Source organism: Pituophis catenifer, unplaced genomic scaffold (genome assembly GCF_029215685.1).
Source record: "Pituophis catenifer annectens isolate HBS135680 unplaced genomic scaffold, rPitCat1.0.hap2 SCAF_5, whole genome shotgun sequence".
Taxonomy (NCBI): Eukaryota; Metazoa; Chordata; class Lepidosauria; order Squamata; family Colubridae; genus Pituophis; species Pituophis catenifer.
This window is the reverse complement of record NW_027256885.1, coordinates 5,088,381-5,106,809: the sequence shown is the minus strand read 5'-3', so window position 1 is coordinate 5,106,809 and position 18,429 is coordinate 5,088,381. Positions and strand designations below refer to the sequence as shown.

Sequence of the window (18,429 nt, the reverse complement as noted above, 5' to 3'; positions counted from 1 at the left end):
CCGATATGTTAATGGCAGCCATGTTATCCTCATAGACTTTTATAGGTTGCATGGGCTGCCTCCATAAGCTTACCAGAAGTTTGTCAAACCAAACTAGGTTATTGGAAGCTTTGGACAAACTGACATACTCAGCTTCCGCTGTGGAAGTTGCAATTAACTTCTGCTTCCCAGAGTACCAATACACGGGGCTACTATTTAGGTATACAATGTACCCCGAGGTACTTTTTCTAGATCTAACATCCCCTGCCCAATCGGCATCCGAAAAACAACTCAATCTTAATTCTCTAGTTGCTTCTGGTTCCAATAACAATGAATAGTTCACAGTACCTTTTAAATATCTCAGGAGTCGTTTGATTCCGCTCCAATGGTACTGTGTGGGATGTTCAGAATGTCTAGATAACACATTTACACTTAGACTGATGTCCGGTCTAGTCCAATTTGCAATGTACAACAACGACCCAATCACGGACTTGTAAAGGGTCTTATCTTCAAACTCCGTGCTCTCAGTGTACATGTTCTTAAGGAAGTCTGTTGCCATAGGGGTATCGCATGGCTTCGCCTCTACCATGCTACACTTTTTAAGCAATTCCTGAATCTTATCTTCCTGAGAGAGCCCAAACCCCTTCTCGGTTTTTACGAATTGCACCCCTAAAAATTTGCTAATGTGACCTAATGGTTTTAAGGCGAAACTCTTACTTAGGTCCTCAGAGAACTTCTTATGCCTGTTCTCTGATCTGCAAATATATAGTATGTCATCAACGTACAACAGTACTGTTTCTCTAATGCCCTGATCTTCCTTGACAAAAACACACTCGTCAGCCGACGATGGTAAAAAGCCCATCTCAATCAGGCTTTTTGTGAGACACTCGTACCATCGTTTACCAGATTGTTTTAAGCCGTATAGGCTCTTGTTCAACAACCACACATCATCTTCCCGATGGCTTACTCCCTGAGGAATCCTCACGTACAGCTCTTTGTCTAACTGGGTGTGCAGGTACGCAGTCTGAATATTGTACTGATATACATGTTCGCCTCGCATGGTAGCGATGGTGAGAGCTGTTCTCACGCTCTCAGGGCGCACCGTGGGCGAGAAGGTGTCCTCATAATCGTCAGGGAATCTCTGCGAAAATCCCTGCGCCACTAGTCTCGCCTTATAGATAAAGCCCCCACCTTCAATGGGCTTTTGCTTGAAAAGCCACCTGGTGCCGATCACCCTCTTGTCCTTGGGCAATCTTTTTTTTTTTTTTATTGCAAAAGTTTTACAATTACATTTTCACCCCTTTCCCCCCCCTCAACCCACCCCAAACTTCCCAACCTCCCTAACCCTCCCTAGCCCTCCCCTCCCCCCGGACTTCCACACAATATACTCATATCAAGTAAAAAAAACCCCTTTGTATAAAACCTGAACCCCTCCCTCCCCCGTATAATTTTTCAACTTCATTACATTAAAATATTTCTATCTTAATATAACATTTTCAAATAAAAGCTATTTGATACTTCCTAGTTTGATATTTGTTCTGAACATAATCTATCCACTTTTTCCATTCCCATTCATAAGTCTCTTGTGAACAATCTTTTAAATATGCTGAAATCTTCGCCATCTCTGCAAAACTGGCCATCTTCAAAGTCCATTCCTCGATAGTGGGCAAAGCTTCATTTTTCCAGTATTTACCTATCAACAATCTCGCTGCTGTTATCATGTACAATATCAATTTTGTTTCACCCAATGTAAAACCCTTAACTATACCCAATAAAAACAGTTGTGGAGAAAATTGAATTTTTTTCTTCAAAACATTCTGCATAACCCACCAAATTTTTATCCAAAAAGCCTTAACTTTCCTACAAGTCCACCAAACATGATAATATGTAGCATCTAAACAATCACATCTCCAACATTTTGGCTGAACATTAGGGTACATACATGACAATTTTGGGGGGTCTAAATGCCATCTATAAAACATTTTATAGAAATTTTCCCTCAAATTCTGCGACTGTGTAAATTTAACGTTCTGAACCCAGATTTTTTCCCATGTTTCCAACATCACTGGTTCTTCAAAATTTTGTGCCCACTTAATCATACAATCTTTAACCAATTCAGTTTCTGAATCCCTTTCTAACAAAACATTATAAAGCCTTTTAATATGCATTGGACCTTTCTCTTTTATATGTCTAACCAATTCTTCCTCGTGCAACATAATACCAATTTTTTGGTCCTCTTTCCATCTCAGTGTTAGTTGATTATATTGTAACCAAGTTAAATTAATCCCTTCGTCCAACAGAGTCTCTAATGTCTTCAACTGCCATCTACCCGCATCTGTAAAAAGAACCTCTTTATATAAAAACCCCCCGAGTGACATTATATTTGTATTCCACATAATATGACCAAGATCCAGCCATAGCAGTATTTTGTAATCCCATTTGAGTCGGTGCTTCTTCCAAACCCTCATCAAAGAGTCTCTAAGTATATGGCTTTTAAATACTTTATCCACTTTGTTCTCATAAAATAAATAAGCATGCCATCCAAATTCAAGATCAAAACTTTCTATATTCAATATTCCAGTCTTTTTCCTTCCAAACCATTCGCTTGCTTGAGTTAAGGCTGCTGCTTCATAATATAATTGTAGGTTTGGAAGTTTAAGACCTCCCCTTTCTGGAACATCTTGCATAATTTTCAATTTCACTCTCGGTCTCTTCTCGTTCCAGATAAACTTATTCACTCCACTTTGCCATTCTCTCAGTTGTTTATCACTTTTGAGCACCGGAATCATTTGAAACAAAAAAAGAAATCTTGGCAAAGCGTTCATCTTAACTGCTGCTATTCTTCCAAGTAAAGACAGCTGCAGTTTTTTCCAGGTCTCCATGTCTTTTTGTACCTCTCGCCACAACACCTCATAATTATTTTGAAACAGTTTCATATTTGATTCTGCAACCTGAACTCCTAGATATTTTACCTTTGGTACAATCTCAAAACCTGCCCTCCTTTCAAGCTCGTATTTACGGTCTTGTGTCATATTTTTAACTATCATCTTAGTTTTTTTCTGGTTCAATCTAAAACCTGAAACTTTACCATAGTCTTGTATAATGTCTTTCATCTGGATTATTGATTCCATTGGCTGTGTTAGGGTAACAACCAGATCATCTGCAAATGCCTTTATTCTGTAGTCCTCTTGCCTTATCATTACACCTTTCAAGATATTAGAGTCCCGAATTGTGTTTAACAAGACTTCTAGTGTTAGAATAAATAGCAGTGGGGATAACGGACATCCCTGTCTTGTTCCTTTTTCAATTTTAAACTCTGTTGTCAAGCTTCCATTAATAATAATCTGTGCTTTTTGCTCTTGGTAAATTGCTGAAACCGCCTGTATAAATTGGTCCCCAAAGTCCATCTTTTTTAAAGTCTTTAATAGAAAATTCCAGTCCACTCTATCAAAGGCCTTTTCCGCATCCAAAAAGACCAGCACTGCAGATACCTGTTTATTCCTCTCAAGATATTCCAATAAATCTATTACTTGCCTTACATTATCCTTCATGTATCTACCCTCGATAAATCCCGCTTGATCATCATGAATCACCTCTTGAATTACTGGCATCAATCTGTTGGCTAGTACTTTTGCATAAATTTTATAATCAGTATTCAGAAGAGATATTGGTCGATAATTCTCCGGCTTTTTAGGACCTGCTTGCTCTTTTGGTATCAAAGAAATATGAGCTGTTGTCCATGATGGTGGAACTTTACCCCCTTGTTGAATATTACAAAATAAGTCTCTAAGTTGTTCCACCATTTCTGCTTGCAAAGTTTTATAATACACTGCGGTCAAACCATCCGTTCCAGGAGCTTTAGCTGTTTTTAATTGTTTAATTGCTGCCATTATCTCCTCCTCTGTTATAGGATAATTCATTCTTTCCTTTTGTTGAGTAGTAATTTTTATAACTCTTTTATTATCTAAATATTTTTCTATAAGTCCATTCTGCATATCATCTTTAGCATATAATTTAGTATAATAGTCCACAAAAGCTTCTTTAATTAACTTTTGTTGAAAGATTTCTTTCCCTCCGATATCAATACTATCAATAGTCCGTATACTCTGCTTTTTCCTTAATGTGTAGGCCAACCATCTGCCCGGTTTATTGGCATTACAAAATGTATTATGCTTCGCATATTGTAGGTTTGTTGCAACTTGTTCCGCCATAAGCATTTGAAATTGATCTTTCAAAAGTTTTATAGCACCACGTATTCTTTCATCTGTTGGGTTTTTAATAAGTAGCTGTTCTTTGTTCTTTATTTCTACTTCCAATTCAGATCTTTTCTTTTGTCGATTCAGTCTGTGTTTAGAATTCATATAAATGAGTACCCCTCTCATATAAGCTTTGCTCGCATCCCACACAATTTCAATTGGGGTACCCTTATTCAAATTTATTTCAAAAAATTCTTTCAGCTGCTTTTTAAGTTCTATTATATTTTTTTCATATCTGAACAAGTTTTCATTTAGTCTCCATGAGCGTCTCTCAGTCTTACCCATCTCAATTTCTATCCATACTGGTCTATGGTCGGTCAAAGTTCTTGGGAAAATCTTTGTCCTTTTTGTCTTAACAAGTAGATCATCTGACAACAAAATAAAATCAATCCTAGAGAAGGATCTATGTCTATCAGAAAAAAAAGTATAGTCCAATTCTTTTGGGTTATGTATTCTCCAAATATCTTTTAATTCCAAATCTTCTTTCATATCAAAAAAAGTCTGTGGTAATCTGATCCTGGATTTTGCCAAACTCTTTTTATCTAGTTTAGAATCAATTACTCCATTCCAATCTCCCATAATTAAAATAGATCTATAGTCCCATTGCAGTATTTTAGTGTGTAACATTTTATAGAAATGATCCTGTTGTTGGTTGGGAGCATAAATTCCAATCAAAAGAATTTGGCCGTTTACTGTAAGCAATTCAATTGCTATAAACCTACCATCTTCATCTGCTTCTATAATTTTAGCTGTTAATCTTTTGTTTACATAAATAACCACACCATTCTTTTTTTGCAGAGTTGAAGCTATAAAATGTGTTCCTAATTTAGAATTTATCAAGTATTTTTGATCTTGAGTTGTGATATGAGTTTCTTGTAAACAAATTATATCGTTATTAAATTGTCTCAAATATGCAAATAACTTCTTCCTTTTCTGTACTGAATTCAACCCATTCACATTCCAGGATAAGCACTTAATTGTCATCTTTATCTTTTTGAAGCAACGAGCAGAATAACCGAATATCTTCCGGAATCTTCGGTTTTGCTCCCCCCATGGCTTCAGTCTCTTGTGTAGTACTCTTAGCTCCCTTTTTGTATTGTCTTTCCTGTTGTTGCTTTTCTTTAAGTTGCTTAGATTTTGCACGAGTTATACACTGATCTTTAACTTCAACCATCTGAGCCGGGTCCAAGATTGGAGAAGATTCTAACAGGGGCTCCTCCAGAAAACCTCCTACAGCACCCTGCGTTTCCTCTAACTCCACCTGCTTAGACTGTTCTTGCAATTCTTGCTGGAGTTGCTTCTTATCACTCTCCTTAATCTCCAGCACTGTAGATGTATGTGGAGATGGCGTTCTTTCTTTAAAAATAGTAGAATAAAAATGCTCCGCCTTCTCCACAGTATTCAAGCGATGTCTTTCTCCATTATATTTCAAAATTATACCAGTTGGGGCATCCCACCGGAATGGTATCTCTTGTTTTTTCAATTCATTTACTAGAAAGCCAAAATCTTTTCTGGCTTTCAACATTTTGGGTGGCAATTCTTTGAAAACTCCAATTTGAGCCCCCCCCACTTGCACAGAGGAGAGAAAAGATTTTTGCAGGATATCATTTCTTATTGCTCTATCTGTAAAATATATCACCACATCTCTAGGCAATTGTCTTTGTCTGGCCACCCAGGAATTCACTCTGTAAATTTTGTCTATTTTGTAAAAAACCACATCAGGATTAATTTTTAATATCACTGCCAAAGCCTCAGCACAAATCTGTCTCAAATCCTGTCTGTCATCCTCTCTGATCCCTCGAAGCCTTATAGCAAATTCCATCGCCCTGAATTGCATCATTACAATTTCATTTTCAACTCTCTGCATTTTATCATCAACATCAGAAATTTTATAATCATTGTCCTTAATCTTAACATTGACTTCTGATTTGAATTCTTCCACTTTGGAGTCCGCTTTAATAATAAATTCTGCAAGGCCAGACACCACCTCTGATATTTTTTTAGTCACCTTGCCATAATCCTGTTTCACCATATCTTTGATTTCATTAATTTCCTGCATAATTTCCTGTTGAGATTTTTGAAGTTTATCATCTATTTCCTGTTGAGATTTTTGAAATTTATCATCCAAAGCCTGAGAGATAAATTCTTTTAAATTTTCAAAATCAAAGTCTTTTTTCTGAGTCTGTTGGGCGGAAGGAGGCTGTAATTCATGTTTGTGTGTGGGGGATCCCCCCCCGCTGCCTTTCCTTCCTGCTTCTTTGAAGCCATCCTGCCACGTAGGTTAGTTTTTCTGAAAAGGGAAATCCTTTTTCCTTTTCCACCTCCACAAAGACTTCTAAAAAAGTCCCCCAGGTTTAATCAAATAGAAGCTAGACTGAAGCAAACTCAGATTTTAAAGAAAGAATTTTTCCTCTTCTCCTATTCCTCTGTATTACAGGCAGAGTAACTTTGTAACAGATCAAAGTAGCTTCACAGAATCACTTTCACTAGCTCGTTAACTCTGCTGCTGGGCGCCATTTTTTTTCAAATCAGTTTCACTCGATCGTACTTTCTCTTAATTTAAAAAGTCACCAAAGCATTAATACTTGCGATTTTCCAGTTTGGGGGTTCAAGTTGATACTTCCACTGTTTGTTAAGGTTGGTTTCATTCAATTAGAACGTTTGCAGCAGCCAGCTTGCTCTGCAGAAAGCAGACTCGTCTCACGCCGTCCGGAGTCTGGCAAGTTGAAAGGGAGCCGCGCCTGTTTCCTCCCCAGCAGCGATTCTCTGGGGGCTCACAGGGGCTCAACCAGTACCTTGCCTTCTCTCCTCCTACAATCCTTCGGATTTTGGAGTTTCCAAGCCGCTTCTCGATGTCGAAGCGGCTCTACAGACAGCGGGGCTGGCAGTCCTTAAGAAGAGACCGTCTTCGCTGGCGGCCAGCAAACCGGAAGTTCTCTTGTCCTTGGGCAATCTTGTTGGCATGAATACATCGAGCCTTCTCAGGCTATCTAATTCTGTATCCATAGCGGCCAGCCACTTTTGTCGTTCATGGTCAGGTAAGGCCAACACATCCTCATATCTCTGAGGGGTGGCCAAAACCTGGTCGACTGAGGTAACAAAGTCGTTGTACCTCTTAGGCTTATTGCCCCTGGTAACCCTAACTGGTCTGCCTTTAGGAGAGTCACTCACATCAGAGTCGTCCGATGAGTCATCTACCTCGTGACTATCACTATGCGTCTCAGAAGCTGGGTGCCTATCCTTCCTGGCTACCCCCATCTTATGCTTCAATACCCCTTTCAAGGGTGCCTGGGATGCACGCTTCCCAGAACCAGATGTATCCCTATCCTCGGATAGGTTTTCCGATACATCCTCCGCTCGTCTATAACAACTACAGGAAGGGTTCCGAGTAAGAATCTCATTGGCATGGATCTTACTCCAGTTGGCCCCTTCGTGAAAGGTGGCAGACCTTGATATCATCAGTTTTCCGTTAGGGTAAGCAAACCTAAATGCCTTGGAGCCCTGCTCGTAACCAACAAATCTCAGTTTAACAGAGATTGGGTCTCCCTTTCTCCTGAGCTCCTTCGGGACATGAACATCGGCCATCACCCCGAAAACGTGGAGGTGTGCCAAGCTAGGCTTATGGCCGTATAGCACCTCGTATGGGGTCTTCTGCACCACGCTAGACCACACTCGGTTCAAGGTGTAGTTCACGTATCTAATTGCTTCTACCCAATACGCGAAGTCTAGTCCGGAATCCTCTAGGGCGCACCGCATCATTGTTTGTAATACGTCGCTGCGCTGTTCTGCAACGCCATTTTGAAACTTAGAGTAAGGCGCGGTGCGTAAGTGGACTATGCCCTTACTCCTTGACCAGCTGGAGAACTGCCTGGAATTAAATTCAGTCCCCCTGTCAGTTAAGATCTTCTTAACTCTGACCTGGTGCTGGTTCTGGACTAAGTTACAAAATTCCTTAAACTTAGTCAACGTTTCACTCTTAGACATTAGGGGAAAAACGAATCCAAATCTGCTATGGTCGTCTACTATGGTAAGAAAGTACCGTCTCTTACCCACGGAAGGTGCGAATGGACCCACCAAATCCATGTGGACGAGCTGAAACGGGTGTTCAGAGTACCTCTGAGACCTCTTGGGCGCAGATTTCACCTTCAATTTTGCACTCCTACAAATTGAACAGTATAGGAATGTGTTACAGTCATTGATCTTGGTTCCCCTTGAGTGTTCGGTTACCTTTTTCACTATAGGAAAACTCACATGACCTAATCTGCGATGCATCAAGTGAGCACATTCATTGTGCAGCGGCTCACCTATAGCAATTGCATTAGCATTTTCAGGTTCCCTACTATCTGACTCTAAATTAAAATTTAAAAACTTTTTATTAACTTTACATTTGTCTTTACAAGGCTTCCTCTGGTGAAAGTCTTGATCCTCATCACCTAGTTCTAACTGTGATGCATTGTTACTACCAAATGAGATAGCATAATTGCTATCACTGCAGGACTCAGCATTCGTATTGGGGGAATAATAAGGCAAGCCACCTATCTTCAAAACCTCCCCAATCACACATTTGTTGTTTTTGATCACAGCTGTTCCTCCTGAGAACAGAATCTCCATTCTAGGGTTCTCACATATCCTCATTAGGCTTAGCAAATTGTGATCTATCTCTGGTACGTACAATGCTCCATGAATCTTTCCTATCCCAGAAATATAAACATCTCCAATGCCAACAACATTCACCTTTTTACCGTTTGCAACTTTGACCATGGATTGATGCCTTCTCATATTAACAAACAACCTTCGGTCACTGACAACATGGTTACTGGCTCCACTGTCCATTAACCATAGTTGCTCTCGCTGTTTCCTTGTAAGCTCTGACTCAGTAGTTTCCACTATACCTACAGAGCTATCATTAAACCTGGGATTGTTCCCTTTGTTGCCTCTATTTGGCTTTTTACCCCTTCTGTGGTTAGGAACATCTATACTTGGCTTTCTACCAGGAGGCAATGGCCTCCTTTTACATTTATTATCAGAAGGTGCTTTTGAACATGCCCTAGCATTCACATTTTGTGGGCAATCCCTTCTATAATGTTCTCTTGAACCACAATTGAAGCATTCTCCGATAGTATATGCTCTATCTGAACTATCGGGCCTTCTTAAAGGTTTTTCCTTTTTGTGAAAAGCCGCCCTGCATTTTCGCAAGTTATCTTCAGCAATCAGTCTGCCAGATAACACTTCTAAAGATAAGTTATTACAACTAACATTATCCAGTTGCAATATAAAATTATCCCAGCTAGGATCAAGGGAATTGAGTATAACAGTAATGAGGGTTTGTTCAGACACTGTTTCCCCCCTCAACATCAATTCCTGCCTTAACCTGTTTAACTCACATAAGTGTTCATTAATATCTACTCCCGCCTTCAACCTTGCGGAATAGAACTTCCTATAAACTCTGTTTGTAACATGGGAGCTTTTTGAACAAAATAGCTTATGCAGTTTCACCCAAACTTCTGTTATGGTCAGGTTACAAGGTATACTGGGATATAATGCAGGGTCAATAGACATCAATAAAATACAAAAGGCCTTATGATGTAAAAGATCAACTTCTAAGGACCATGGTCTAGGTGGGGGTTTTAACAGCAACGATAAAACACTCTCTTTCATTAAAATTACTTGAATACTTTTAACCCATTCCTTAAAATTTCCTCCACCCACACTTAAACTTTTAAAATTAGGAGGAAGGACCTGTACATTATTAAACATGGAAACAGACATTAATTGATGTTCAAAATGTGGTCCATCCTGGAACGGGCAATAAGGCATTGGAATAGAAGCACACAACACAGTGTCTTCCATCTGGCATTCTGACAATCGTTCCTCCCCAATGGGAGGGATTAAAACTTCAGGTTGTGCGGATGCAAAGCTCATCCTGGCTTGATCACAAAAACTCGAGGGTCCTCTCTGGTGCACATCTCTAGGAATTTTTGGACGCGCTCCCAAATTCCTATCTTCAGTTGAGGCAGCCTCCGGAACCGTCCTGGATGTCGATGTCATCACGGATGGATATATCCCACTCGTGGCGTGCGCTGAATTAGTCGCAGACATCAGGGGTGCTTTGGTATGTGCAGCTACTATTTGTTGAGCCGATGGTGCCTGCAAACCATCGCCTAAAATGGTTGCCAAAGTTTCTATCACACTTGCAACCTTACGCTCAACATGAGACTCTCTTAAATTTTTAGCAGAAGTCACTGATGTCATCAAGGGAGCTAAAGTCTTTATGGCCTGATCTATGATGGCTTCAACAGCAGGTGGCGCAATATCAACTTGGCCATGCTGGTTTAACAAAGAAGCAGGAACATTCGAATCAGGCAGTCTATTATCCCCCATTCTCCACTTATGGTCTGAGGTGGGGGTTTTAGGAAAAGATTGAAAGTCTCTTACCAATCCGGTGTTTTCTAGGACTTCGATCTTCTTTCCTTTCACGGCTGGATTCTTTAATAATCCGCTAGAATCAGCAGTCGGGTTCTGACTTACTGTGGGCAAACCTAAAAACTGAAGGATTGCCTTCCTAAACTCATCATCCACCTCTGTATTTGTTTTCAAGACCTGAAGTGGCGTTCTTCCAGTCTCTACTTCTTTAGGTGATGATGGTTTATTCACTATCTTAGGCCCTTCAGAAGTTGAGGCCTCTGCTCCAAAACTTACAGCTCCACTATTCTCTAAATCAATTAGAGTTTGGGGTTTTTCAGCCAAAACATTTTTGGCCTGAGCCCCAGACAGTCCAGTTTGTGACTTCATACTTTTTGCTGCTGCTGCTGCCCTAGTCAACATCTGTTCAACTGCAGACATTCCAGTCTAGCGTGTTACCACATGAGCATAAGTTCGTTAAACCATCCTCTGCTACCAACTGTGACGAAATGGGGTTGAGGGGTACCCCGGACCGTGAACCAGCTCATGAGTAAACACACTGAGACTGAAATGATTCTGACAGAGGCGTCTTGTGTAAAAATATAATTTACTTTAAAACATTTAAAAAGCACTATGTCTTTAAGAAAACACATTAAAAACAAAGTCTTATCTGGGTATGTGAAGCAAGGCTATCTCCCTAGATCCCTCTCCACAATACCGAAACAGTTCACAAAAGAATAAAGCTAGCATGAAGGTAAGCAGCTTCGGCGTCGATACATCATCAAGGCAATCATAATGGGAGCAGCACGAGCTTCACAGCTGAAAGTCTCCTGAAGTAAAAACAGTTCAAACAGCAAACATTGCTTGAAGCTTGTGGGAGGAAGAAGGTCCAGCAACAGCAGTCCCGATGATAGCTTGCGTGCTACAAAACAGCAAAAGGCAAGCATCCGTGGGAGTCTCTCTGTAACAACGTCTGGAGTCCTTATCTGCATTCTTCTCCCATCTGCGGCGTTGCACCAAGCTTCCTGCAGGAGCTGTGCATTTAGGCCTAGAAGACTAGGCCCGAGTAGCAAGCAAAAGGTCCTTGCTTATATAGGGAGTTAACCTGCAATTAACTAGGGCGGGGAAGGCTTGCAGGTAATTGGCAACAGTAGATGGCTTGATTAAAACCATACTGTTTGTGAATAGGCAGATAGCCACAGCAATCCTGGAAACACTCGTAACATGATATAATTTCATATTTGCAGTCATAATATAAACCCCTAAATATTTAACCTTCTTAACTATTTCAAATCCTGTTAACCTTTCTATCTCTTCTTTCTGGCTTCTGTCCATGTTTTTAGCTATTATCTTTGTTTTAGCTGTATTTATTTTAAAACCAGATACTTGTCCATATGAGCAGATTATATCCATCAAGGCTGTAATCGATTGTACCGGTTGGGCTAAGGTAACCACCAGGTCATCCGCAAATGTTCGTAACTTATATTCATGCCGTCTAATTTTCTAATTCTGATTCCCTTTATTATATCAGTCCCATGTATTTTATTTAATAAAATTTCCAGCGTCAAAATAAACAATAATGGAGACAAGGGACAGCCTTGCCTTGTTCCTTTTTCTATATTAAAATTATCTGTTAAACCACCATTGATTATTATTTGCGCTGTTTGTTTTTGATATATTGCCTTAATAGATTGTGTAAAATGTTCTCCAAATTGCATCCTTTCTATTAGTTTTAATAAGAATTGCCAATTCAATCTGTCAAAAGCTTTTTCAGCATCCAGAAAAACTAGCACTGCGGGGACCTGGTTGTTCCTTCCCAAATACTCTAATAAATTAACAATTTGCCTTATATTACTTTTCATTTGTCTTCCATTTATAAAACCAGTTTGATCATGATGAATCGTTTGCTGCATAACTGTCATTAATCTGTTTGCTAAAATTTTAGCAAAAATCTTATAGTCTGTATTTAAAAGTGAAATTGGCCTATAGTTTTTAGGATCTGTATAGTCTTGCCCATCTTTTGGGATCAGCGATATAAATGCTGTCTTCCAAGTTGGAGGTACCTCTCCTCCCTGTTGTATATTATTGAATAATTCCTTCAGTGGTTCCACCATTTCCTCCTGTAAACTTTTATAATAAATAGCTGTCAAACCATCCGTTCCAGGAGCTTTACCCACTTTCAACTGCTTAATTGCAAACATAATTTCCTCGGAAGTTATCAATTGATTTAAGATATCCCTCTGCTCTTTTGAAGTTATACAAATATTCTCTTTCTGCAGATATCTATCTATATCTATATCTTGAATTTTATCACCAGTATACAGCCTTGAATAAAACTCTAAAAAGGCTTTTTTAATCAATTCTTGCTCATAAACCTCCTTACCCTTGTATTTTATTTTCTCTATTGTCCTTGTGTTGCATTCATCCTGGCGGGCTCCTCATGAGAGGTTCAGATTAGAGATAACACAAGGACAGGTGTTTCTCGTGATGAGAGAGCAGAGAACAAAACGCTGCCATCTCTTTTATTAGTTATCCAAATACAGCGTCATCAGAAGGCGTTATTATGGCTACACATCTCATATTACATACAAGAAATAGAAAAGCATCCATATATTCTCCTTATAGGTTTCACATTCTACCAATTTACAGTAAATCACGTGAATTCTAGGAAAGCGATACTTAAGGTGCAAAACAAAACTTAACTCTGTCATGTTATCATATTTGGCTTTGTTCCCAGCATCCCATCACCTGCCAACAGAGAGGCCTCGTTCTACAAGGAGATGTCTCTGCTATGCAGGCACAGCCTATGTTCTGAACAAAGAGAGAACGAATAGGGCCCTTCAGAGAATATCCATATGAACCCGCTTTTTCCACTCAGATTATTTCGGTGCCAAGCTCCATACAGTGTCCAACCAGTTAGACTGGTCTACACATATACTATGGCCACCGCATTCCCACACCTTGCTTTCTGCTTTTTCCTTAACAAATATGCCAACCACCTACCTGGTTCATTGGCATTACAAAAAGTATTATGTTTTGCATATTGTAAATTGGTTGCCACTTGATCTGCTATTAACATATTAAACTGACCCTTTAGTAAATTAATTGCCTCTTTAATTTTCTTATCTGTTGGGTTGGCTATTAAAGCCCGTTCCTGTTTATTAATCTCCTCTTCTAATTCTTTTCTTTTTGCCCCCTGTTTCTTTCTATATTTATTATTCAAATATATCAAAATTCCTCGCATGTAGGCTTTACTTGCGTCCCATACCATTTCCATAGATGTACCCTTTTGCATATTCATAGCAAAAAACTCTTTCATAAATTTTTTACACTCTTTTACATTTTCTTCGTATCTAAACAGATTATCATTTAACCTCCAGGACCTCCTAGGCCCTTTCCCATACTCCAATTCCATCCAGACTGGACTATGGTCTGTCAATGTTCTTGAACAGATCTTTGTGTTCTTCACCCTAGATAATAAATCATTAGTAATTAATATAAAATCAATCCTTGAAAAAGATTGATGTCTATCCGAAAAAAAAGTAAAATCTTTTTCTTCTGGGTTTCTTTCACGCCAAATATCCCTCAACTCCCAGTCGTCCATCATCTCCCAGAACAATTTGGGCAATTTTGCTCTTGTTAAAACATTTTGTTTAGGTCCCTTCTTATCTTTTTTTACATCCAAAACACCATTCCAATCTCCCAATAGGATACAAGTTTTATATCTCCATTGTGTCAACTTTGAGTGTAGTAAGTTATAAAATTTTTCTTGTTGTTGGTTCGGGGCATATACTCCAATTACAAGCGTTTTTTCTCCTTTTATTAAAAGTTCAATCGCTAAAAATCTTCCTTGATCATCCGCTTCAACTAATTTTGCAATTAAGTCTCTTTTCACATATATAACTATACCATTTTTCTTCTCTGATGCTGCTGCAAGTTAATGTATACCTAATCTTGCATTTGTCAAATATTTTTGATCTTGTATCCTAATATGAGTCTCTTGTAAACAAATTACATCATTCTTAAATTGTTTAAGATAGTGAAATATTTTCCTTCTCTTCTGTGGAGAATTCAAACTGTTGACGTTCCAAGTCAAAAATCTAGTTCCCATCTCTGGGCCTCTGAAGCGTCTGGAGCAATTTTTGATGGTCTTGCCTCATTTGACCTTTATGTCTTGCTCCCCCCACAGCTTCTATTTTGGTAGTTTCTTGGGTTGCTATCTGCAGTTGTTGTTGTTGTTGTTGTTGTTGTTGTTGCTGTCTTAATTCTTCCTTGCGCTTAGCTGTTGCTACTCTGGTCTGTCTTTGATCCTTCGGTTCTGCAAAAATATCAATTAACTCCACATCTTGAACAGCCATCTGAATTTGTAGTGGTTCTTCTTGACCAGTCAAAACTCCCCCCTGAACCACTGTCAGTAGCTCTTCTCTCTCTCCTTCCAGTACTTCCTTCTTTCTTTTTCCTTCTGGTGATTTTGGTGTCCCAGCCTTTAATACATTGATATAAAAATCTCTTGCTTTCCATATTGTATTAAGCCGATATCTCTCTCCAGAATACGTCACCACTAAACCGGCTGGGACCTCCCATCTGTACTGTAATTGACGTTTTTTCAGCTCATCCACCAGAAAAGCATAGTCCCTTCTCGCTCTCAGCATCTTGGGGGGGATTTCTTTCATTGTCATCACCTCCTGGCCTTCAACCTGAAGCTTGTTTTTAAAAGTAGCCTGTTGATCTGTCCCCGTCCACACACACACACAAACACAGCCAGCCGAGGGTTAAGGAAGCACTTGGCACACACCCAGGTCTTTATCTCCAACTTGGCAGCGATATACACACCGTCTGCCAAGTGCTTTATTTCCACAGAAACAGAAAGATAATATACTCAGCATACAAGAGTCCAACAGAAAATAATATTCCTCTCAGCAGTTTCGAACGATGCTTTAGTGACTATCCAAGGTTTATTTTTGTTCGTCACAGGGATCACTGGCCACCACCCTCCATTATATAGTCTCTGGGGTGTGGTCCAGTGACTCAGTTCTAATCCCTAGCACGCCTCCTGAGCTGCTGCAATTGTTTTATCACGCCTTCGGAGGCGTGCGTCCAGGAATGATGTCTCTCCTTCACTCTCATCCGAGACACCTGTCTCCCTGCTAATCTCCTCTCCCTCGGCCGGCACCTGAGACAGTGCCAGAGGGGAGGGGCCTGGAGAGGGAGGCCTGGCTGACTCCTCTTCCTCATGCTCGGAGCTTTCTTCCTCCGATGGGATAGGCTCAGAGGGCGGGGCCACAACACCTGTAAAATTTCATTGCGTACTCTCCTTGTAGTAAAATATATTACAATGTCTCTTGGTAAGCGTTTCTGTCTAGCCACCCAAGAATTGACACGATATACCTTGTCAATCTGCCAGCCCAGCTCAGTTTTCGTCTCCCCCAGCAACTGTGCCAATGCCTCTGACATCATTTCTTTCAAGTTCTCTTGTTTATTCTTGTAACTTTGAACAGTCACTAAATGAACTGTTTTAAGTCGAGGACTACCTTTACAGTATATCCGATTTTTGTACCCTTGGGTCCTGGTGGTGGATGTTTAAGTTCTGATTTTTTTAAAAAAGCTGTTCTCATTCTGGACTGAGGCATTCTGACTTAAGAACAAAATAATCATTTCAACAAATCCATGGTGACTGAGGTCCTTTTTGTAGGCATACAGTGAACAGTAGAAATGAATTAAGACAAAATCAATACAATAAAAAACATTGTTTCCTAAAGTTTTCCTTTATTCTGTTTCCTTTTTCTTTTTTTATCCATCTAAGTTATTACAGCCTCACTCTCTAAAACAGTAAGCCTGAAATACTGACGTATCAGTTTTCAACCTGTAGAAAAAATATGGGAAAATAGGATTCTTTTTAAATTAATCAGTCAGGGGCCTTTTTTGAACCTACACATAGAGGATCTTACTTAAGAAAGCAGGACTGTTAAATTGTTTTTGTGACATACAACTATGTATGTTTTTATTTAGGCCTAAAGGCCACTCTAATCACAGATGATGCTAAGCAGCATTCATTTTTCCAAGGTTTTCTTAAACACTAGCAGGGTTGGTGCTGATCTGACCTCAGGTAAGAGCACTGTGCCAAAGGAGAGGGGCAATAACAGAACTGTTTTAGCTATCTTAGCTTGAAATTTCTGCCAATACTAGTTATAGTTCTACATTCTGTAGATAAATTTTTCCAAGCTTTTAACCTGCCTCTCTCTTTTTCCCCTACCTCTTCTCAGGATCTTATTGATGAATGGATAGCCAAAGAGGCCAAAAGGTCCAACAGCAATAAAATCATGGATCCCAGCTGTTTGAAATGGAGCCCTCCCAAGGGCACTTAATTAACCAGTCTCTCCAAAAAGTGTGAACATCCCATCACCATGCTGCCATCATCACCACTCTGGGTACTTTTTGTTTGTCCATAGCTGGAAACATCCTTTCAGATCTTGGATATGTGTTTGCTCTTGGTACCAGCTCTCCCTTTTCAGATGTTCCTGCAGTGCTTCACTTTTTTAAGAACCTTTTTGACCAGACGCCTTGTCCATGAGGCAAAATTGAAAAGATGAAAAAGTTCTGCACAATATTAATGTGGCCTCAAGAAAGTGTACTAAGATTTACTTACTCCTACATTTATGCTTGGGTTGCTTCTCATATTTTTAGTTTTGTAACTTGCTGCTTCTGTTGTAGCCCTCAGATGTAGTCCACCTATGCAATACAGTGGGATTGCAAATGTGATGGATAGGATCATATTGCTTCATTTTATAGATGGGGGAGCAGGGGCAGGGAAAGATCAATTTTAAATTTCTCTGTTAAAGGAAAGCTAGTGGGGCCAGGGACAGAGGTTCTCATCAGTCCCATTCCTATACTAGTTTTCATTTGCACATTTTTAATAGATAAGAGACCACTCAAAAAAAATAGTCCTTTGCCTTTTTTTCTGAAATGCTCCAGTCCATTCTATTTGCCTTACACTTCCCTGTCATTCTGCTGCATGTTTATATACAGTTGAAATGCAACTCCATGAGACTATTTCCCAACCACTTGATGACAAGGTACAAGTAAAAAATGATCCAATACTTCCTGGAATCGCAATTTACTTTTGGATGAGCAAATTTCTCACATTTATTTGCAGAACCCAATACGTCTTTGATCTTGGCACCTGTGTATGCCAACATTCTCCCCACAATATATTTCCCCCTTCAGTCCACCATAGGAGTTGACGGGGAAGGAAATCTCCAAAGTGGCTTTGATTTCTGAGAATAGTAATAGTGCTTATAATTCTGGACACATGGTAGCAGAAGCAATGAGTCAGCTCTCTGTGAATTGGCTGATGGATTTTGGTCAGGTGGCCTGATGGCAGCTTTTGAACAGGCTCAGACTGCCAGTACACTTCCAAGAGTCAATTAACTTTGTGGAAGGAAGATTGCCAGATCAACATTCTAGCCTTGGCATAGCATTGTCTTACTAATTTGGGATACCTCATCGTTTTGGATTTGCTGCTTCAAGGCTCCTATGCTTGGAGCCCAAGGAATATGCATAGGAACACATTCCATCAGCTGGAGGGTGGGGGGAGGATGCTCCTTTTGCCAAGTTGTTCATTTGCAATAGATCACTATGTACATTTGGCAGTTTTGTCATTTAAGATTCAATTTGTAAAGCTGCTGGATGTTCTGGTACCAGGCCTTGGGGGAATTTGTTGCAGCTGACTGAATGTAGTCTTTATGATGACTTGTGTTTTTTGGTCATACATTGGCAATTTCTAGATTTTCCG

General features: G+C 39.7%; 1 protein-coding gene across 1 annotated transcript in view; it reads left to right on the top strand.

The window, feature by feature from the left end:
- KAT7 (lysine acetyltransferase 7) overlaps nt 1–17,076 on the top strand; it is a 156,757-nt gene extending 139,681 nt beyond the window's left edge. Inside the window, exon 15 of the mRNA XM_070944367.1 lies at nt 16,901–17,076. Coding sequence (XP_070800468.1) covers nt 16,901–17,002 — 102 coding nt within the window. The 3' untranslated portion in view covers nt 17,003–17,076. The remainder of the gene's footprint in view (nt 1–16,900) is intronic.
- The last annotated feature ends 1,353 nt before the right edge of the window (nt 17,077–18,429 follow it).